Source organism: Dromaius novaehollandiae, chromosome 1, assembly GCF_036370855.1.
Source record: "Dromaius novaehollandiae isolate bDroNov1 chromosome 1, bDroNov1.hap1, whole genome shotgun sequence".
In the NCBI taxonomy this organism is placed as follows: Eukaryota; Metazoa; Chordata; class Aves; order Casuariiformes; family Dromaiidae; genus Dromaius; species Dromaius novaehollandiae.
The window spans coordinates 54,590,235-54,613,325 of record NC_088098.1 but is presented as its reverse complement, the minus strand read 5'-3'; the positions used below and the strand labels follow the sequence as shown (position 1 = coordinate 54,613,325).

At 45.3% G+C, this 23,091-nt stretch overlaps 1 protein-coding gene across 3 annotated transcripts in view; it reads right to left on the bottom strand.

The window, feature by feature from the left end:
- The window catches only part of CACNG2 (calcium voltage-gated channel auxiliary subunit gamma 2), a 57,426-nt gene extending 34,982 nt beyond the window's left edge, over positions 1 to 22,444 (bottom strand). For 2 of the 3 annotated variants that reach the window (XM_026118038.2, XM_026118041.2), the window contains exon 1: positions 21,380 to 22,444. In XM_026118038.2, coding sequence (XP_025973823.1) covers positions 21,380 to 21,590 — 211 coding nt within the window. In that variant the 5' untranslated portion in view covers positions 21,591 to 22,444. The remainder of the gene's footprint in view (positions 1 to 21,379) is intronic. The other variant, XM_026118040.2, reaches the window with a different exon arrangement.
- Positions 22,445 to 23,091: the final 647 nt, after the last annotated feature.

Genomic DNA, 23,091 nt, shown 5'->3' with positions numbered 1-23,091 from the left:
TTTTGCTATTTTGTCAGTGTTGGCTGGAACATAGGGATTTAGGAATATTTCTTTTGTAGAGGCACATCTAGGAGCACAGCAGTGTCTCCTCTGAGCTATGAGATACACACGTCTTTGGGAATTTGTGTTTCTTTCAGGATCTGGTTTGTATTTAACTTTTCAGATTTTTATGGGAGACCAGCAAACCCACTTTGCTGGAACCCATTAACTGGTCAAGAATACGAGCACACACACATATCCTACCTACATGTTGTAAAGGAACCAGAAAAACAGAAAAGAAATTCAGGTTGATAGTTCTAATCACTGCACCTCTTCTAAAAATAACCCCAATGAGCTAGAGAGAGGGGAGGCAGGAAGGATAAACATAGAAATTCTCACAGTAGGGTAAATTGCCAAATCCCAAAGGATGGCTTCAAGAAAATCCTTCTGAAATGATTAAACAGCTTGTATCAAATGAATGGCACCCAAGAAAGCAACCTGTGTTGTCCATTGCTTGCTTCTCTCATGCTGAGGCATCAGTTCTAGGCACCTCACTAACAGTGCCCTCCATGCCTGTGGTTCTGTTATTCCCAGAGGGGGATCTGTGGAGGAGAAACTGGATGGTTTGTCATGATGGTGTAAGGGTTCAGGAACTGGGGTGGGAAGGTGACCCGGTCAGTGGTGGCTGGGGACTGTCAGCAGAACATAGAGGGCTCCCAGACAGAGGTACATGCTATAGCTGGGAAATATCCTAGCTGTATTTGCTGGCATTAGGCCTGCTCCGGTCAAAGACATCTGTTGCTCTGTTTTGCTAGCACAGAAATACTCCCTCCCAGTAAAAGGAAGGAGAAGGAAGACCTCAGCTGCAGGGGAGGACAGAGAAATCAGAGACTGAGGGAGGGAACGGTGGAGGAAAGAGCAGGTATAGTGCATGTCCGATGCTGTCCATCTGTTCCTCATTAACCAGATGTCCCCCACCCACCTCCTGAAGTGCCATTGACTGTATATTGTCAGGACCAGAAAGGGATAACAATGCCACCATGGAGCAAACATTCATACACCAACAGGAGTCCTGCCATGCAGCCATCCCTCCCTCCACTACGCTTCCAGATTGGATGCCAATTCCCTCTTTTCCTAATGAGCTTTTAAACAGTTACATTCTCATAAAGCTTCTTGCATTATAATTGCCATGTGTTTGACCTAGCTCTGAAAATGGCAAGTTATTTCAGCCCTGTTTACCACAATCAGATCTTCCTTCCTATAAGTGTGCCATCACTTCCTGCAATATTTAAATGAAGAAAGAGTGAATTCTTGACTTAGAAAGTGATTTCTGCTTGCCAAACTTCATCATTTTAAGAGTCAGAGAGTCCTTGGATTCACATCTGTATCCAAAGAACAGCAACAGATTTATGGACAATTCAACCTACTAAAGATTATTCAGAAGTGCAGGAAGAGCCATAAATTACTTTGTCTATGTTGTTAGCCAAGGATCGTTTATAATAAGAGCCCATCGAACCAAGGATGATGCGTGTGGGCATGTCAGCATAAGGAGATTCTGTCTCATACCCTAAGTTTTATTTTCAGCGTGTTCATGGGAAGTTTTCCTTTACCTCCATGTCCCTGATGAAATCAAAGCACTCTGTCCTCTTCCCTCTAAATCATACCTCAGCACAGCTTATAAACTGTAGTGTGCAAATGGAACATTGGCTGAGCTATAGTCACAGATTATGTGATATTTCTGCCTATTTCCATTTATAAAAATGTGCAGGTTATGTTGTTGCCAGTGTCCATGACCCACATGACTGCTAGATAACCTGTGTCTTCATGCTCTAAGCTTCTGGGCAAAGAACAGAAATGGGTGGAGGACATCCAGGTATGCAGGTGTCCCCCAGAACCAGTGGCTCTGACCTCTCACCAGGTGAGCAGCTGAGGGCCCCAATTGCTTGTTGAGATAAATGTGTGTGTCTCTTTCAAGGTCATTGTACCTATCAAGCCTTCAGCACTGCTAGAGTAGCAGTGGGTTTAAGTATCTTTTCCCTGTGTGCCAGCTTTTAAACAGCTGGTCTGGATCCTCATGGTGATGTGGGACCTCCTTATGAGTTATGCATTCTCCTTGATGTCATAGTGTTATCACATTGATGTTACTATGGGAATAATTTCAGTGTGGATGCGTGCTCACTATTAGGTAGAAGAGATTGTGGAGTCCTTCACACATCACTGACAATAGCTGGGCCTTAAATTCTGATGGGTGATGACTGAAGTCAAAGACGGGCAAGGTGGGATGACTGAGACCCAGGTGCATTACAAAAAGCTGAAGAAATAAGCCAGGTAAGGATGGAAAGGATTAAAGAAGGACTTGCATGAAAAACAAACCAGGAAACTGCATCAAGAGACAGGTGAAAATAAGTGGTGAAAAGGAGAGTGAACACCTTTTTAAAAAGTGAAACATAAGTTACTGAAGGGAATAACAACATTCAGAAAAGACAAATCATGAGCTTGCAGCCTGAAGGTAGATCTCCCATAGAGTGAAAGAGAGAGGGAGCTGGGGGTGAGAGTATTGTGTCTGTTATTTGTTCATGATCTGTATTTTCTGAGAAGTCTAAAGAGATGCTGGGTTCAGATGCTACGTGCAAAGTTCATCTTTATTGCACGTTTGTTACATCTAGCAGTGCCTGATAAATTAAAGTGTAAGCCAGAAGGCTCATGCCTTGTGAGAGAATTCAGTGAAAGGCTGTATTTAGGCTACCTGGGGAAGTTGTATGAGCCCACAATGACAGGCAACTGCAGTAGGAGGTCAAGCTCTCAGGAGGAGCTGGATGATAGAGGCTCTGTGCCCAGAACACCTCTGGAGATTCTCAGTCAGGCATAGTGTCTTTTTCTCTTCACACTCCAGAGGCTTAAAGCACATTGGAAACTCAGCAGCTGGAGTCTATGGTAGCAATCTGATGAGCGTCCAACAAACGGATTCCAGCCAGGTTTGTGACAATCTGATCAATCAAATTCAGAAAATTCCTTTTTAGCTACACAGCTGATATTGGAAAGAACTGGGGACATGCTTGTGAACTGAAGGCTGAGCATGAATGAGAAGGAAAAAAAAGACAAGCATATGGAGAGAGAAATGAACAGATGATGGTGAGATGATTCACTGGGCTGGTGTGTGGAAGAAAGCAAACAATGAGAGAGGTGCCTAGCTGTGTCTTTGCCTGCATTACGTGGCACACATGGGGCTGCACCACTGTTGCAAGTTGATGTGGATGCATTTCAATGTCTTTTGCAGTGGAAGAGCACAGCTGAAAGTTTCTCCAGGAGTTTTACAACTGACATGGAAAGCCTGAGAAGGAAGCTGGATTCCAGCAGGACATGGAAAGGCACACCCACAGTGACTCTTGTTGCTGTTAAACACCATCTGTCACAGATGTACCCAGGAACTCAGTATTGGATCCTTCTTACATCACAAAGGGTAGATGAGGTAAAATACATCTTAGCCTCACATGCATAATGAATTAATATAATAATCAGTGGTTTATGCTGATTTATAGTAGCTATGGATTTGACCCAATAAGTCAACTGCAGACCTAACCTCCCTAACAGCCACACTGTCCTAGACTTCAATGGCATGGATTTTCTTTTTCTCCCCCCCCCCCCTTTTTTTTCTTCTCTTAACACAATGCATTGTAGAGTTGGTTTGTTTTTTAATAGTTTTTTTCTTGGTACCAAGTATGTCTGCAACTGCAGCAAGAACAATACCCCAGAGTTCTCTCTTTCCCCTTTGGTTCTGACAGCCTCTGAGTGTCAAGTGAGCTTTTCTTTGGAGAGAAAAAAGATAATAATGCATGACTTAAAATAGCTCTGCTGAGGAAAATATGAGTTTGATTTCAATTGCAGAGGGAATAACTTTTTTTCTGGCTCACTCACTGACTCCAGTAGAAGACCAGAAAGATCTGATGCGGCTCCTACAGAGACCTCCTGTGTTTAGAGAATCCAGGAGCTTGCAAGAAGTGCTGTAAAGCTTGAATCAGCTCTAATACATTTTTGATTTCAAGCCATGACATTTCTGTGGTGCTTTTGAGATCATCTGTGTGCTTCACAATTGGAAAATAAGCAATGCACTGCAGTTGTGTGATAGGCAGTGGGGCCAGGTAAACAGTGCTGTGGAAGGATGGTGGAGTAATATGGACAGCGACCCGTCTTGCAGAAAAGTGAGTTCAGCTGTGCCACAGACTTTGTGTATATTTAGCAAACCACTTAACCTTTCTGTGTCCCAAATTTTCCATGTATAGAACGGGCATGGGAGCATTTCCTTGTGCTCTAGGGACAGTGGGACATGGAGTGCATTAAAGAGTGAGAAATAATGTACTAGCAGAATCCTTCAGCTGGCATGAACAGGGAGCAGCAGCGTCATGCATATAAAGAACAAGTCGGAATCTCAACAGTAACATTGTTTTTGCTGATGAAAATGGAATGTTTCCTTAAGTAAATCATATGTTGCTTTTTGCTTTCCTGACTGTCATGGCACCACTGGGCTGGGCATGTCATCCAGATTGGTACTAGTAAAACTTTTGTATGACAATCTGCTACTATCTGTTCTGGAGGTGCCATGTGTGTCATGGAAAATACATTTATTTTGAGAGTTTTAAAAATGTTATTGAGACCATTCTTTTATTCCTTCTCTATGAAAGCAAGTGTCGATTACTATTAAACTAACCACACGGACCTTACAGAAGGCCACAGTGATCTTAAAAGAATCCTAAAATTGTTTTTCTATGCATTAAAATGCCAAAGATTTAAACTTTTGTCATCTGAAGTGAGTACTGTAGTGAAGCTGGGAATTTCTGGCTTTCTCAGTGGTATCTGAAAACAGGATAGATGGTGTGGAGGTTAAAGGTGGCTTTATGCTGCCTTTTTATTTTTCTGACCATCAGACCAGAAAAGATTTGCTTAGTTCCTGATGCAAGTTAGAGTTACCTCAAGCTTGTTCTAATTTATACCCGGCCAAATCATAACTCAAAACAAGATACCACTGAAGCAGGGGATTACTGTAACATAATGTCTTGTTACTTGTATTATTCTTCCCTTGGTCACATCCCCTAATTCAGGGGAGGTTTATGCATTTCTTGGCTACATGAGGATTTCCCTATGATAAGGCAATCCCCAAGTAGCCACTTAAACCAGCAATGTGCAGCAGTATTCGTGGAGGTCAGGATCTTTCTGACTGGAAGCAGACAGCAATATAATTAACTGGAATGGCATGATATTTTCTGTTCTAAAAAAGAGGTCACTGGCTCAGTGACTAGACTTGCTTGCTATGGGCCTTGGGCAGGTATCATTTTGGAGGGGACAGACAGAGAATCATCACGAAAATTGCAGCAGCTGTTTAAACTAGAAAATGAGACAAATGTGCATTTTCCTGGGAAGAAATTCTTCATCCATGATAAGAAGCAGTAACCAGGTGCACTAAAAGGCTACACAACATACCATTCTCATCATTCCCGTGACTTATCCCAGTAGGGTTCTTGACAAGTTCAAGAGGTGGTATCTAAGTAACCCAGCATGACCTCATGACCCAGCAAAAAACTGTATGACACAGCAGTACCTAATGTAACACATGCAAAATCACCAAGATAACCTAGCATGACCCACTAAGTTGACCCTGTGACAACATTTGAGTTATTACAAATGGCATGGATTTAATCACTCACCAGAAAATGCTGAATGACGCAGCACAACGTTGCTCACTGTGGCTCTACTGAACTGGCATGCTTTGATTGGCTTAGGGAACACACCCATTGGGTGATTCATCTAATTAATGAGCAGCCAATCCTCCAAACACTAATGAAATACATCTATATTTTACTTGTAGCATTTTCTAGCAAGCCATTTAAGCTTTCCTGCTGCTCTCATCATGCTAATGTATGAGTACATCGTACCTGATGGACAGGCTGGTTTGGAATTGAGGTTAAAGGGAAAACCTGGTTCCTGATAGTATAGAGTTGTATAATTTGTGAATTTATAATCAAAATATATATGGTAAGTCAGCTAATTAATTGCTATAGTGGCTCAGCACAGCTTAGATGTTCCCCCCATCCCAATAACATTAAGACAGAACTTCTAAGAACTATGTCTACTAAGAACCACTGTTAAAACATTGCTGTAAAGTTTGAAAACTATATCTCAAATATAGTTTTAGATTCCTGCAGGCAATGAGAAAGACACCCTGCTTCTTCCCCACTGAAAAGATAAGTATAGATAGCTTCAAGGTGAATAGCAAACTAACCACTAAATTCACCAATGCATTAGCACCTGTCAGCCAGAGCGCAGATATAGGGCTCCATGCTCAGGTTCATTCCAGTTGCTTCACCGCACTTAATAGCACAAAACAGGGGGAAAAAAAAGAAAAAGATTTGTTTCTTCTTGAAGACATTTTCAGTATAGGGGAAATCCTGAATGACACAAGTTCAGGGACATGTGAATGTGAATGTAGCTTAAAACTCTTTTCTCCTCCTCTGTCCTTCTGTATTGCGTGTCGTCCAGACAGGCCAGAAGATATAACTCACATTTGAAGGACAGCCAACAGGGTCTGTCATGACCAAACATGGCTCAGTATGTTGTTCCAACCCTGATAATAGATCTAATTTTTCTTCTTAGAGCCTCACTTTCTCTTACGCCCTTCCATGTTCCTCAGTCAAATATCCATGAGGTCCCAGCTCATTTCCTTCCCCACATGAACATCAAATCTCCCCTCAGCTGTACGCTCTATCTCATTTTGCCACTGTTTTGCTGCTATATGATTTAAGTCTAGATTCTCCCTCATCTGGTCCCACCTTCCTCCTAATCTAATGCCCTTATGTTATTTTCATAACAACAATGCAGAGACGTGAACTGATCTGCCTCCCACCTTGTCATCTTCTCTCACATATCCTACCCAGTTGGTAGGGTATGATTTTGTAGGACTATGGACATTTATTCTTGAAAATTGATCACTGACCCAGAGGATAATTCTTGCAAATTGATCGCTGGCCCAGAAGACAAAAATTTGTTATCTGGAAAAAAAGATGATATTACAATTATTCTTATAATTGAAAAGGCCAGGAAGTCCTACTACATTAGCAACGAAAGGGATGAGGGTAGCTCAAGGGAGTCCTGGCAGGTGCAGAAAGTCACAACATTTGAAAACAAAGTCCACATTTGATCACTTATCAACAATTTATCAATAGCTCTGTGATTAAAAACAAAGCTCTTTCACTTCATTGAACACATTCAGTGCCATTTGCTCTACATTCCAAATGGCTGAGCTGATTTTCAATGCAGCCTATTTTTAGTATTTCTGATTAGTACATTATTTGGGAAAAGCTACCAACTGTGTATCTGTTGCAGAGACCTAATTCTTCATGTGGATCCCAAAGAAGAACAGGGCTTCATATAGGTCTTCAAATATTTCTTTGGATGTGAGTTCAACCTTCATCCCTGTTTTGATGGACCTCAGTGAAGTGGTGGCCAAGGAATTTTCCTCTCCTTGAGTCCTTTCCTTGTTTTTTTTATGGGGAAGAAGCCATGTAACATATTACACCTCTCTCCAAGAAAACTAACATCAAGAATGACAAAAAGCTAGCAGTCTCAGTGAGAATTAAACAAGATACTCAAAATAAGTGATCTCTTGGGTATCTGAGTAAATTACCACCTCCAGATCAGATTTTTATTTATTTTCAGAACAATTTCTTTGCTGGTAAATCCTGCAGTGTTGTCAAGAATCCAATTCATTTTCACTGGTAAATGACAATCCTAGGGAAAATAGCGGCTGTGTCCCCCCAGGGCTGCTACCACATGGGCAAAAGCATTCCGGCATTGCCTCTTCAGCAGGCTTCAGCCCTCATGTGAAAGGACAGGATCTGCAGGTCACATGGAGATTAGTCTCTATGTCCTTCAGCTCTGTCTGCTAAAACTGTAAAGGAGAAATCCAGCTGTGATGGCATCTTCTGGCTTCAGATTTCTCAAGGTCTCAAACACACATCTGGGGCCATATCCTCCAAGCTCCCTTTCAGGACCCCAAATATGATATCTCTTCCATAGGTACTGAAATAAGATCTAGCCATTTATTTCCTTCAGACTACTAGTGGTTACCAAATGTGGAAAAAGAAAACAAGAAACAAAAAAATCTGTGTAGGCATGCCAGTTTGGGGATATGGGAATTAGATTAGACTGAAAGCTGAGAGTCTCTTACTGTAAGTCTCCATGGCACAATGCAATGTGACCTCACAGGGCCTTGGAAGCAGCACACCTGAGTAAGCGCAGCATCCTGACAGTGCTCAGACATGCTGATAATTTGTATGTGCAGAACAACATGCTTGAGTAGCCATTAGGGCTTCTAGTACCTAAGCTAACTTGCTTGGAGTTATTCAGATATCTCTTTGTGGCACTGCCTGGTTGTGGGCAGACCTACCCTGCTCTGTATTCTGCTCTCCCTCCCCTTAAGAAGGAGATGAGGTCAGTTATAAGCGTAATACCCTATTATTGATGTCAAAAAAAAAAAAAAAAAAAAAAAAAAAAAAAAAAGAGACAGGCACAAGTTTTATGTTAGCTGTATTCTGCTTTGCCACCTTTCATATGTCATTTGTCATCTTAGATTGTCACTTCTTTGGTGTAGGGAAGACACCTCCTTTTGTGTTTGCATAGTGTCTAGCATAAGATGTTTCAACTGCATGCGGGACATCTTGGTGCAGCCACAATGGCAATATAAAGTAAAATACTCAGGAACCCTTCAGTGCCTGAAGAGACAGCAGGCAGAGTGGAGTACTAAGATTTGATTTCCCCTGCTTTACCACAGACATTCTGGCCAAAATGGGAAGTACCTGACACTAAAGCTGTATCCCAGGCCCCTGTGAGAGGGAAAAAATCATATGTTCACAACTATGAGGCCAGGAAAGAGAAACTCAGTGCAAGAGGTAGCCATGATTGTCTTAAGTTGCTTAAATGGATAAATGTCTTGGCCTCACTGACAACAGGTCAGTACAAAAATTTTAAACTCCACCTCTGTCAACTTTTTCTCTCCCCAGCTGCCTTTCATCAGACTCCTACTGCATCGAGCCATGACCACTGGATCACACTTCCCAAATTGGTGGAGGTCCATGGTTGGTTAAAGTGATTGATCCTACTCTGTCTATCTGCATCTAAAGCTTTCTTTCTCCCATGTGCTGGAGCAGGAGAGAGAGGAAGAAAAGGCCTCCAGGGAGGCAGATGCTGTCATCAGAAAGAGAGAAGAAATCATTCCCATTCTACAGGACAGAGAAGATGGACAAGGGAGTCTGTCTCTCCATCCTTTGGGCTGCTCCAGCTGATATTTCTGCTTCTCTTGGGCCAGAACAATTCAGTCCCTCCATGTCCCTGGGTTTTGCCTGACTTACCCTCCTCTCTCGTACTGCATTTCTCAAATACCTTTAAGGCACTTCCTTCCAGCCCTTGTGCTGCCTTCCCATTGCCACCTCCCTATCTCACACCAGGGCTGAGCCTTTGGTTCCACCTTGTGTAGTGGACTCTATCCTGCTGTGCTTTCTGGCTGCCACAGACCCTCTCAGCCCCAACCTTTTGTCTGCTTCTGGTATATAGCAATGCTTCCCTCCACAGCTGTGTTGATCTGCTCCCAGAAACAATCCATTCCCCCAGTTTCTGCAGAAGAGTGTAAATCTTCCCTGGCCCTGGTGCCTCTCTATCCTCACAGTGCAGTCTGTCTTCTCTCTGAATGCTTTCCCCCTCACTAGTCTTGTAAATGTGGGCCAAGCTGTAAAGATGCAGCACACACAACACCTTTCTCCTGTGATCTCAGACAGCCCCTGGAATTAATTCCTGGGAATCCATTTCTAGCCTTATTGAATTATATTTTTCTGCATATAGGTGGGCAAAGTGATGACTGAAGAGAAGAAGAATGGTGCAATGGTTAGGCAGTCACCTGAAATTTAGGGGAATTGTCAGTCCCATGCTTCCTGTGTGCTGTGCTGCTCTTTGCATCACAATTCACTCTGCAGAGTAGACGTATTAGTTTCTCTGTTCCTCCCTTTCCCAACAGTGAAATAGCTATGCTGCTCTGCTCTCAGCAGATGTTTCCTTCAAGACTACGAGCTGCTCAAATACTGCTGCAATGGAGATGTCTCAGCCAGAAGAAACTGTGCAGCTTTTGGCTCTGTTTGTTTCCAACTCCAAGCCTGTCCACAGTTGCTGTTATGTTACCGCAAACCCTTGTGCTTCAAGACAGACTCTGTCATTGTCGCTGGTTTCCTTCCAAGCTTCCTACTGACCCTTTCTGTGAAATTTCTTCTCTGTTGAAAGTAACAAATGGCTCCTACTTTGGTGACACCAAGGGAACAGGAGAGATTTAAACATCTCTGTGACTGGCAGACTTAACGGTATAGCCTGATGTTAAATCCCTCCCAGCCTGGAAGATATAAAAGGTCCAGGCTCTGGTTAGTTCTTGAGGGAGCAGGTACACATCTCCACTTCTGTTGTTTCACAAGTCAGTTTATAATTTCTCTTCATGCTGTGTAGAGTGAACTGGTTGGGCTCCAGGCAGACAGATCACTCAGGCACTAACTGGGACCGAAGCTCCTACACCAAGCTGTGACAACCCCTCATCCAAAAAGTGCACTGTACAGGGGTGGTCTGAAGCAAATTGGAGGAGATAGGGGCTAGGCAATCGTTATTTCTGGGTGTCTTCTCTACCCCAGGCTGCATTTCAACAGTGCTTTAAGGCTCTGTCTCTCTCTCTCTTTCCTCTGGACACCAGCTCCTCTGGCTGCCCCAGAACAGCCTAGATCACCTTCCTCGTCCTCCTGACAATGTTCCTGATGTCTATGGCCAAGCATGAACTCCCAAATGCTGGAAAACCATCCACCCTGCAGTTATGTCATTTAATAAAGCTTCATAGTTGATTCAGCATGTTCCCTCTACTTTACTTCACCGCTGAAGCACCACTCCCCAGTCTCTGAATATCGATCCCCCCTCCTTGTGCACATGATGACATTCTCTTCCACTCAGGTCCTTTCAGGCACTGCTGATCTTGAAGCTCCCCAATTACAACTACTTTTCTTGTGCTGGTGACACCTTAAGAGACAACAGCAGCTGCCTATAAAGGGCCTCTGCCATCTGTTTCCTCTGCCACTTCTCTGAGATAGCTCTAGCTATATAGAGAAAAATATTTATCACAGTTCATTCACTCCCTCACTCAAAAATGAGCAAGCGAAAAATGTCTTCTTTCATGATTCTGGCACTGCCCTTCAGAAAGCTGTGACCCTCAGCCTAAGAAAAAGGGCAATGCTTTAATCTAAAAGGAAGCAGCAGAAATTCTTGATAATTGATCCCTTGGGATCCCACACTCTGAAAGCAGGTCTGGGGGGCACTCTGCATTTGGAAATGCTTCCTCCTGGCTGTCTGAAGGGCAAAAGTCAGAGCCAGGCCACTTCATTGCAACCACCAAGTGGGTGCAATGACCTACCACTGACTGCATCTGAAAGGAGACACTTACTTAGCTGTCTGTCTGTTTTTAGCAATTCTGCATAGAGGCTGAACAGGATCGAGGAGGTTCCTACCTAGGAGGACTGAGGGCTAGAAATGTAAGGGCAAGAGAAGCAGTGTCACCAGGAGTGAGGGTTGGAGGAGAAAACACCAGACATGAAAGATGAAGTGGAGAAAAATGGGGAAAAGAGAGGAAAAAGTGAATTTTGAAGGGGACTGGTGGTGGTCGAAGGAGTGAATAAAAATTGAAACCAAGAAAGAAAGGTATTAGGCAATGTATTCAGGAGGAAGTATAGCTGCAGAAACCAGTTTTTAGAAATTTACTAATCACAGTGGACAGGCCACAGTTAGGGTACAGGAGTCAGCAAATGCCATCAGATCAAAAGTGGTTGTGTTGCAGTGCTTGACCTATGATACTGAATGAGCATGACCATAAACCTGGGAAATATTCGGTGTTCAAGTGTGATCCATCCCATTGCAGCTACGCTACTGATATAAACAAGAGCTGAAGAAAGAGAGAAGTTCTCTGAGTGATAACAAATTTAAGAATGAAACGTAGTTATGAAGCAGTGGGAGGAGAAAAATAAAACAGACTCTAAAAAAAAATCATGTTCTGGGGAGAATGAAAACTGAGAAATAGGAAGGGAAAAAAAACAGAAATGGATAGAAAATCCGGGGGACGGAGGTGGAGAGTGTTATTTTTTATTTGACAGAATGTGTACTTTATACAACAAGCTAAGTCAGAAATTTAAAGTTGTTCTGCTTCTAGCAAAAACACACATCAGAAAAATTCCTACCCATGGATAGGATGGCACAGCATTCTCAAGTTTCTGTATACCATCTTCATTTTCTGTTTTTTTTCAAGGCTGGTGGGAAAGGAGGTCCAGGATAAAGCTCATGCTTCTCTGGGGAGTTATAGATTTGATAGGAAGCTAGTATAAATACTTCAACAGCCTGTGCCACAGAAACAGAAGTAGATTTCACCTGTCCTACAGGGCTTGTTATGAAAACTCTGATTTTGTAGCTTGGACTTTTAAGGGAGAGTTTTTTCGTAACACAAAGAGGATAAATGGGGCTGGGAGATAGAAAGCTGTCAGTATATAAAAGAGATTGAATGAAAAACATAAGTGCAGAGAGAAGAAAAAGAGAAAGCAAAATCCGGGGAGTTTTGTGGTCATCTCGGCCCTTTTACGCTTTTACGAATCCAAGATGAAGAACATACAGGAGGATTTTTGCCCCACAGGGAGGGAGGCCAGCTTGTTAAACACTGCAGAATTTCTCTAATGGAGAAGAAGCTGATGTAAATGGAAACAGTTAAAAAGTGACTGTGGGATTGGGTGACCTGCTAGTACAAGTAGGTGCAGAACCTCACTAACTTCAGAGCTGTTGCACCCATTCACACTGGATGTAAATTTAGCCCTTAGTCTGTCAGGTCTGGCACTCGTGAAGCAGAGACATGCAGTGACCTTGGGGGCATAGCTGTTTAAACCATGCGTGGCCCTACCCCTGCCTACTTTCCCACTTGCCTACATGGACTGTGAAAGCAGCATGGCTCGATCCAAGTTAGTGAGGGTACACCAGTGCAATTGAGGGGAGAATCAGGCCTTTATCTCTTGTGCATAGAAACACTACAGTATTGTACGTCATCAGATGCCAGTTCAGTAATCATTTCCACAGATGCAAGAGAAAAGAGACAACCTCATTTCTAATTTAGTCATGATAGCATCAAAGAGACCCAAAGCCTATTGCTTCCTGGGAAGTAGGGACTTCAACAATAATAATTCTTTGCACATATATAGCACCTTCATTGCTAACTACTTATTTTATACCCTGGAGTATGAAGAAAAAGGACTCCACTTTATTCCATATGCTCCTAATTGCTCTTTATCCCAGATTCTTCCTAATGAAATATAATAGAAATATCTAAACTCACTATTAATTTGTCAAATTAGGGCAGTCATTGACACCAGCAGAAATGCAGGCCTAGTTTGCATCTTATGTTGCAACTGCATAGCATAGCATCTAGAAACAAAAGAAATGCCAGACTAAGTAAATCTGAGCTCCATTTAATTCCTGACAAACGTTTCAGGGAAGAGGCAAGAACCACATGGCAGTCAGATGGGGATAGACTGCCCTTGTGAAATGTTATCCTAGTTTTCATGGAGACTGGTTTAATTGCTGAATTACAAAACACCCCGAATGCTGTTCAGATCCATTATGAGGATGCTTAATTTTCATGAACTCTATAGTAAATGCTCACTTGCTTACTAAAAGTTGTTAAAACTTTGGCCACAAAAGCTCCAGTGGCACTGAGGTCCACAGCCCTGATACACATCAAACAAGAAAGCTTTAACTGGGTCTTTGGTGACTCACATCAGGTCCTTTTGTCTGTGTGTTACAAAATGGGGAAATCAAGAGCTCTTGATCCACCTTCCTTAGCCCATTCATTATGCAGTATAATCCAGTGACTTTCCCTCTCTTTCACCTCCTTTTCCAGGCAAACACATCTTCTTTCAGGCTTCCCACATATACATGTTTCTCACTCCTCATTGTCCCTGTCTCCTTCCTACAAATCCTCTTCTGGCTTTGCAATATTCCCCTCTGGATGGCCCTCCATCCTGTAAGAGTAGTGCTCTCTATTATCCAACCTGCTCCTTTTCTTGTGCCTAAGGACTTTGTGGGTTTTCTGCACTGCACTGGGCCACTGATAGCGCTATCCCTGTTTCTGGGATCCAGCAAGTAGCTATGGTTCATTTAGATCACCACAATGTATATGATCCTCCTTCTCCCACCAGCCAAGGTTACCCCCAGCTCACAATTCACTGAGACCCACTGGGCCTGGAGATCCCTGCCCCATTATTCTCATCCCTGTAAGCATTCCTGAGAATCTCAGCTTTCATTTCCTTGATTACAAAGAAAATTATCCCTCTATAAATAGCTTGAAAAGGATGACTGCTGAGGCACTTCTTCCTGACAACTGGAGATCCTTCACTGTACTGCACAACAACTGCCCCAGGGTTATGGCTAAAGAGACCCTTATTTTCCATTTGGATACTGGCCTGATTCATGTCTGAGGGTTGCCAGGGAGGGTATTTAGGACTGCCATGAGCTCCTTCCAGCCCAGTTGCTGACTTCATGCAGATGAGCCTGCTCATCAGCTGAGCTGTCAGTGAGCCCTCTGGCCATGGGAGCTTAGAGGCAGCAAAGTGAAGGGATGTTTACTTGACCACAGGCAATGACTACAGGGGAGCAAAAGAAAGGACCTGTGTCACACCTCCCTCAAAGGTAGCCGGGCTGCTCTGAGGGAAAGAGAAGACAGCAAAAGCAATGAGTTTCACACTGTGCCAAAGGGGTACAGACACTGGACAGAGAAAGGAGGGGACGACAGCCACAGTGAGGGGTTGTGATGGAGTTGCTTTAGAAAGGAGAGGCAGAACAGCTTCAAAAGGATGGGGTCCTTCATCTGGGGGAAAATGAAAGTGAGATGGGGGAAAACCACAGTGAAATGATGTCACAGAGAAGAAGAAAGAGGACAGACAGATGAGATGGCAGGACCAAAGGGGACAGAAGAAAGCAAGGACAAGATAATGTAACAAAGGAGATGGCAAGGGGGATGGGCCTCAGAGAACCTGGAATGAATCAAGGAGAAATAATGAAGGAGAAGCTGCTCTTGCGAGAAAGCATAGAAGAGACACGAAGATGAAAGAGAAAAATAAAAAGGAAAACAGGGGAGGGGAACGAGAACAAATTAAAATGGAGATGGATAGAATGAGTCAAAGATGGAGGGCACGGAAAAAGCTGGGGCCATATAAGCAGGGGAAAAATAACTTTTTGGTGAATTGTATTTACAGTGTGTTCTGTGTATCCCTGACCTGTTCTATGCTCTGTGTCTCCCCTTCTAGGTGGCTGTATCTCTGGGATGGGAGCTGCATGGAGGAGGGAAGGGAGAGAGACCCCCCTCTGCTTACCTGTTCCTATGGCAGGAGATGCTTTTTACCCTTTCCTGTGAGCCTTCTGAAAGGGGAAAGGTTTCATGCCTGTGAAAGGCAGCAGCACATCCCCTGACAACTAGTGCAATATGGAAGGGAGAAGCGGCACAGAATGGAGCAGTGAGGGCTCCCCCTGGGATAAAAAGGGCATGCTTGATTGGGAATCTGCTCTTAAAACAGAGGCAGGGGACAGAGCCATCTGAGAGCCTGAAATATTTCCTGCTCCCCCGGGCAACCTCCTCGCTATTGCTTTTGAAATAAATAAATTTGGAGATTCTGATGTCAAACCTCAGCAGCCCTCCTTGCCTGAACTCTTGATTAGATCACAACACACCAAAGTGAAGTGAAAATGGGGCTCAGGGACCTGGACAGGGAAAGGGGCGGGTTAAAATGGAAGCATCAGATAGGAATAGCTCCTGGTCTCCCTGGCAAAGAGACATTTGTTCTATCTCTGTGTAATTTCTTTATACATTACTGCTGCCACAGTGCATCTCTGTGTCCCTCCCACTGCATTTCACCCTCACTCTCTTCAGCAAAGCAATTTCTGGTGCATTTCAGGACAATATTAACCCATTCCACTTTCTCTGTCAGTAAAAAGCTTCATAATTTAAAAGCAATTTAAAAGTCAATTATAGCAACTCACTGGCGTAGACCACCATTTGCTTGTCAAATTTTACAAATGAATTGAATTTGCAGGTCTCATCCTATCAAATACCTAGCTTTTCAGTGACTTATAGTCAGGTGTGAATTTAGGTTGAGAGTAGAACCAAACCCACCAAGGTCTAGGATCCCAAATATCACCCTAACCATCTGTCTCTCTGCTTTTTGAAATTCTTGGCCTTCCTCTTCATCCTAAGGCCTGTCCAGCTCTGCATCCTGCTTTTCCATGGCAGATGCAATGCCAGCAGCAATCAGCTATGTGCTGGGCCATTGCCTCCCGCTGCAGCTCAGAGCTATGCTATAGGCTGCTCCTGATCCTGGACCACAAAGACACAGACACCATTGCTTAATCTACTGATGTTTTCACTGTGTATTCAGAAGAGCCTCTGAATTAGGACATCATGGGCAAGGGCCCTGGCAGAATTGTGAATCCTTAGAACTAGGATTTTAGGCAATTCTGCAGGGCAAAACTAGGGAAACCGGCAGAATGGGAGGGTTAAAGAAAGAAAGCTGGGAAAGAAAGAAGGGAAGATAAGGAAAAAACACTTGTAAGATGCATATGAAAGGTAAGAAGTGGCCCAGAAACAAACAACAGTGGGAGAAGGCAGTGCAAGGAAGAGATGCAATGCCAGAATTGCGTGGCAGAAGCTTGCCTGTGCCCTGCCTCACTTGCTGTCAGCTCTTCATTTTTGCAAACACAGAAACTGCACTTAACTCTCATGTGCTGTTCAGATATAACAAGCTGGAAAGGGAACAGACCAGCTCATTAATTTTCCTTGGGAAGGGTCTCTAGGCAGGAATTATTTTCTGCACCAACATCCATTCAATTACTTGCCTTCACACCAGTCAGATCTACAGGGAGGTCTAACGCCATGCGCATCACTCATGACTGCCTGCCCTGGACGCTGCTCTCCCTCTTTCTTGGTATAAAAGCCTCCAAGACCTATCCCTTTCCTAGTAAGAATGACAACATGACAAAACCGATAACCTACAGATATAAAATACATTTCATGTGCTCACTTCATAAGACCCTGATAAGGCATCATCACTCAATTTTTAAGATCCTGTAGGAGATCTACAGGAGCTAATGGAAAAATTCAACATGGCATCACTCATAATAGTAGGTGTTTTTAAAAAATTATGTGCTTAAAAGGAATTAGTTTAGAAGATCTGCAGCCATTTCAAAGTTATAAGAGGTGCAGTCTGTATCCATCTGTGACATGAGCTTGCAGATCTCAATTGCTTGGTATATGTGCATGTTTTGTGCATACGCAGTTAAAGAGCTGAGAAAGACAGTTACTCTGTCATCTTTCTTGAAGGGCAAAGCTTTCTGAATGGCTCAGGGACATATTTGGACAACTCCAAAGTCTGAGAAAGAATGATCTCAATAAAGATTAAGAACAGAATCAGAAGGGTGATCTGCAGTAATACAAACAAACACCACCTTTCTGCTCTAGCCCCACTATTGAATGGGGGTTCTCTGTAGGACACAGGACAGAGGGGAAAGGAAACCTAATAGAGGAGGGACAGCCAGAATGACACTTCTGCTCTGATCAATACAAAGATCTGAAAATACTGACTGAAAGTCCACTGTGGGCAACAGAATGACTGAAGAGAGGGGAACCCTAAAATTGAAAGCCTAGGAAGCAAATTCTTCAAGACAATATAGCAATTTTCAATGCAGCGTATCTAGATGTGCAGCCTGAGACTGAGTCCCAATGTCCTTTTTTGCTATTGGATATCTTGGCCAAGATGAGATCTCGATAGGAGGAAGCCGGACCACTGCAGGGAGCAGAAAAGGCACTGGGAGGATAGAGACTGGCAGTACGGCAGCTGGACCATGCAAGACTGCTGCTAAATGAGGAAGAGGAACAGTGACTTAGGCTGTGGCCATTAGTGGGGATTAACACATAAAATGGCAGACGACCTGTAGACAGGCAGGCGTAAGCATCAGAGTTACACTGGGCCTGTGTATAGAAAAGACAATTTACCAAAGTATTTTGAACACAAAAAGTCCTCCATCACTGATAACCTAGAGTATTTACTAGTGGCAGAGTTCCCCCACATCCCCAAAGATGAAGGCAGCCTCTTCAGAGGCTTCCTATCAGTTACAGAAGACTGTAACAGCAGCTTCTTTGGTTATCCTCTCATTATCAATCTTCCTACTCTCCTACCTCTCCTCACCCCATAGACTTGCCCTGACACCCACCCCAGGCAGCAGAAGCATTTCTGCCCCAGACCCTTTGGCAAGCACCTTTGGCACACCGTGGGCAGGGTGTATATGGCAACAGTCAAAGGATTTGGCCCTTTTTGTAGCCTCCTGGGATTGAGCTCTTCCACGAGTCTGTCCACCCTCTCCATGATGGGAAAAAGGAGTGTCTGCTGTGCCTTTCTCCCTCCTGCTCTCCAGCAGACAGCTTTTGTTAGGGACAGTGAGGGAACCATAGACACCTTTCTGATTCCTTCTGCCAAGAAGGAAGATAATGCCCTCCCCAGCTGATTAGACATGATGGTAAGAGACCTGCCATCCAGGGTTTGCTCACAGCTGCCTGATCAGGGTATTTGGCTGTGCTGTTCTGGGAGGGAGTGGGTGCCAGTTGCTGGCGCCCATGCAGGCTGCGGGACTGTGGGAAGCCAAGCAAAGCCAGCCCAACAATGCCAGTGCCAGACCTCTGCCATGCCACCCCATGAGGTGAACCCGTGTCCAGGCCCTGCTCAACATGCAGCTATGGGGTTGTTTTTGCCTTGTGCCATGTTTCTCTTGCTTCCTTGCCCTCATCAAAGTTTTGGTGCAACCTGTGCCCACAACCTGGGGAAGGTCCCAGATCAGAGCTGGGCTCACTCCTGAGTGGTGCATTGCGTTCTCCTGCCTTGCTTGACACATCTACCCTGTGTTGCCCAGTGACTGGGGGAATAGGCCAGCCCTAACTCTCACATGGCTGGGAGCAAGAGTATCCTGCCAGGGCCACACAGCTTGCTCTCAGGCTGCATTTCACATCCTTTGTGCTGGGCTGCAGTTTGAACCCACAGGAGATCATGGACAGGGAGGGGAGAGGGAATGGGCTGGCAGTGCAGCATGGAGAGGGGGGAATGGGACGGGGAACTTTGGAGCTTTTATTTGGAAGCACCCTGGCACTTTCCCTTGTCGTGGAAGTCAATTCTCCACAGTGCCTGTGGGCTCCTGTCACATGTAAAGGAGAAGGAGCCCCGAGCTTCTCCGATCTGACAAACCTCACCCGCCCCTTCCTCCTCCCCCTCAGACTGCGTCCTTCTGGATACAGCTCTATGGGCAGATAGACATGATCTGAATTCACTGCTTCTCCCGGCCGGGGTCCTCATACCTCCCGCCCTCTTGTCTCCACCCCAGCCTCCCTCCACCCTCTGGCTTGGGGACATAGCTCAGGAAGGGAATTCTTCCCTGCAGCCTCCCTCCCTGCACAGCTTTGCATTTGGGTTTGCTTATTTTTCCTCTCTCATTAATTTTTAATTAAGGAGATGTCTCCTTCCCTGGTTGTAATGAATAGCTGTGTGAAAGGGTTTTCATTCTTTATTAATATATATCTTTATATATTTATGTACTTGGAGGAAATGTGTGCATGTGTGTGCATGAGTGTGTTTAAAACATCCCCCATTAATTTACTGCTATTGATTTTCTGGCGTGGAGACAGCATATAGTATTCAGCATAGAGCTCCTCTGCAGGATATGTTAAAAGGCAGCAGTTTGGGTTGACAAAGGGCACTAAATGCAGTATGCGTCAAATAGACCATCGCTCAATGAAGTCACTTAGCTATTCAAAACATGTCCAGCCATCACTCAACCGTTTGCACCAAGAATGGGGGGGGGGGGGGGAATTCGTGCTTCTTCCTGGACACGACCATTTCCAAACAGCAGCTTTAGCTTGGTTTGGTGAGAGACATTAGGACATACATAGTTTGTTCCTCCCTCTCCCCAACATTCCGTCTCCCCATGGTAGTCTTAGAAAATCAGTTCTGCAGTACCCACTTCCCATTCTCTCTCATCAGGGAGATCAAGGCACACCCTGCTTTGGTGGACACTGACAGACACATACATTATCTATGGATGTCCATAAACCCCTGCCCCCCACCCCAGCTGGAAGTTGATTCATAAGCAGGGGTTTTACAATGGGTTGTAATGTGCACTCTCTTGCTCTCACTCTCTCCTTCTTGCTATGTGTATGACATAAACCATGCATTTACATCAGTTGCCACTGTCCCTCCAGCACAGGCTGAAGACCACCTCCCCAGCCCACACGTACGCCAATAGCAGTACTGAGCAACACATATTTAAAAGCGAATCACTGGTCCCTCTCTTCTTTCCCCCCTCCCTTAGGAAGTCTGATTCCAGAAGCTGGCTGTGGTGGTGTCTCTTCTGCCATCAGACATATCACTGAGTTGCTGTTCAGTTTCACCACATCAGACTTAGGCTGATTTTCCATTCAGAGACTCGTTTATTTTTAGCGTTTACCATAAACGTTAAAAAGAAAGCCCTCCAAAAAACAACCACCACCCCAATAACAAACAAGTGGGGGGAAAATCTTAACCCCAAAACAAACCAATTAGCCACCAAATAGACCCCTCTGCACCCAACTGGTGAGATGTGGTTGCTCACAGACATTACGAAATGCTCTGAACTCTGCTCAAGATGACTGGAACCGTTAGATATATCATATGAGGCATTTTAGACATAACAGGGTTTCTTCCCTTTCTTTTTCCCTCCTGAAGTGAACTGATATTTGTACCTGGAGTGTGTTGTTGTTACTTTCTCCCCATATTGCCCCTCACTCCTGTCTTGTCTTTGCAAATAAGCATTTGCAAAGAAAACAATTATTTCACTCTGTGGTTACAGCTGGAGCACAGTAATAATACAGCATTTTGGCATTGCTTTTCCAGGGAATACAAACAATCTGAAGATAGGCAGTTTGCACAGTTGCTTTTTGAAAGGATCTGTTGGTGTTTTTGTAACACACAAATTATTCCACTTGGGGGAGGGGAGTGAATTTTGGGGGGTCATGGGGGAGGGTGGGGAAGAGGAAGGGAGAAGGGAACAGAGCAGACAGTGTTTCACCTATCTTCTTGCCTCTCTGCCCTGAGTAACTGAGCCCACTGCTCTCGCTCTGTGGTGGAAGGAATGAAGTGCGAAAATGGTGGAATGTGAAGGGGTTTATTGGGGGGGGGGGGAGACAGGGGGTGGTGGGAAAGGAAAGGGAGGGGGGAGATCCAGAATCAAATACCTTCCAGGCAGCAGGTTCTCCATAATCCAGAATGGGTCATGACTTCCTCGTTCTTTTTGCTGGTTTCGTTCTCACTGACAGTTTTAGTCTTGCAAACCCCTCTGGAGTAAAGCCAGTAGTCGGTCCCCACAGCTATGGTCATCAGGCTGAAGGCAGCGAAAGCACCAACGGTGGTTAAAAGCATCTGAACACCTCTGTCAAAGAGCCCCATAATTCTTCATTATACAAATACCCAACCGCCTTCTGATTCTTGGGGTGTGTGTGTTTAATAAAATAAAAGAATAATAATTCCGACTAATAATATAATGGGTATTTATAGAGAGATAGATATCAAAAAAGGGAGGTAAGAAAGCCCACGGAAAAGAGTGTAAATTAGAAAGACCACACGGGAAGAGGCTTGCCTTTTAAATCAGAAACGTTCTGGTTGAAATATAAAAAAAGGAAAAAGAAAAAAGAAAAAAAAGAGAGAAAAGAACCAAGAAAAAACAAACAAACAAATAGAGAACCCCCCCCAAAACGAGACGCCTTAATCCCTTTTTCTAAAATTCTGGTCTCCAGTTTCCATATGTAATGGCTAATTTGGAGATGGCTTCCACAGTGAACGGGGGAGCAGCAGCAGCATCCTCAACACAATCTCTCATTATCTGGACCTAGACAGTTAGAGACTGTAAGAGCAGAGATGCAACCTTCAGTCTTCTTGCTTAGCTCTGCAGCCTGCGCCATGAAAATCCTTTTCCTTCCCAGTTATCTTCTTTGGGTTTTTATTTTTTTTTCCCGGTAGCGGCGGTCGCTGCAATCCTCTCTCACTTTTTCTTGCTTGCTTCTCCTTTCCTTTCGTTTGCTCCTACCACCAAGCCAGACTGCCTAGTATACTGTAAGCCCTTGATTTCAGCTGAACAGGTGCCGAGGTCTCGCCTCCCATGGCTTTTCCGCACAGCCGTGGCGCTAGCTCCTGGCAGAGGTGGACGAGGAGAGAGGGAGGCTCCTGGGGGACAGGCGCGGCGCCCCTCCTGGGCGGGGGGCGCAGAACAGAGCCCGACTGAGGGCCCTCCCTGCCCCGCGGCGGCCCCCGGCGGCTCCCGGGCCCCCCTACTGCATCAACGCGGCGGCGCGGGGCCGGCGGCGGCGGCGGCAGTCCCTGGTGCTGAAGGACAGCTCCCCGGCCGGCGTTGCCGAAGGAGCGTTCCTGGGGCCCTGGTGCTGAAGGACAGCTCCCCGGCCGGCGTTGCCGAAGGAGCGCTCCCGGGGCCCTGGTGCTGAAGGACAGCTCCCCGGCCGGCGTTGCCGAAGGGGCGCTCCCCGGCCCGCGGTGCTGAAGGACAGCTCCCCGGCCGGCGTTGCCGAAGGAGCACTCCCCGGCCCGCGGTGCTGAAGGACAGCTCCCCGGCCGGCGTTGCCGAAGGAGCGCTCCCCGGCCCGCGGTGCTGAAGGACAGCTCCCCTGCCCGCGCCACCCGCCCTGCCCGCGCCGCCCGCGCCCCAGCATCCGCGGGCGGCAGCCGCCCTCCTCCGCTCTGCGCGGGCAGGCAGGCAGGCAGGCAGGGAGGGGCGGAGGGGGCAGCTTCCCCCCTCCCTGCTCCTACCCCGCCGTTGCCAGCCCCGGGAAGGGTTGCTCCCTCAGGCTGCCGGAGCCCAGAGGAAGGCGTAGCTGGGGCTCTCCCTCTTTCCCTCTTTCTGCCTCTCTCCCTCCCCCCCCCCGCCCCAGCTCAGCCT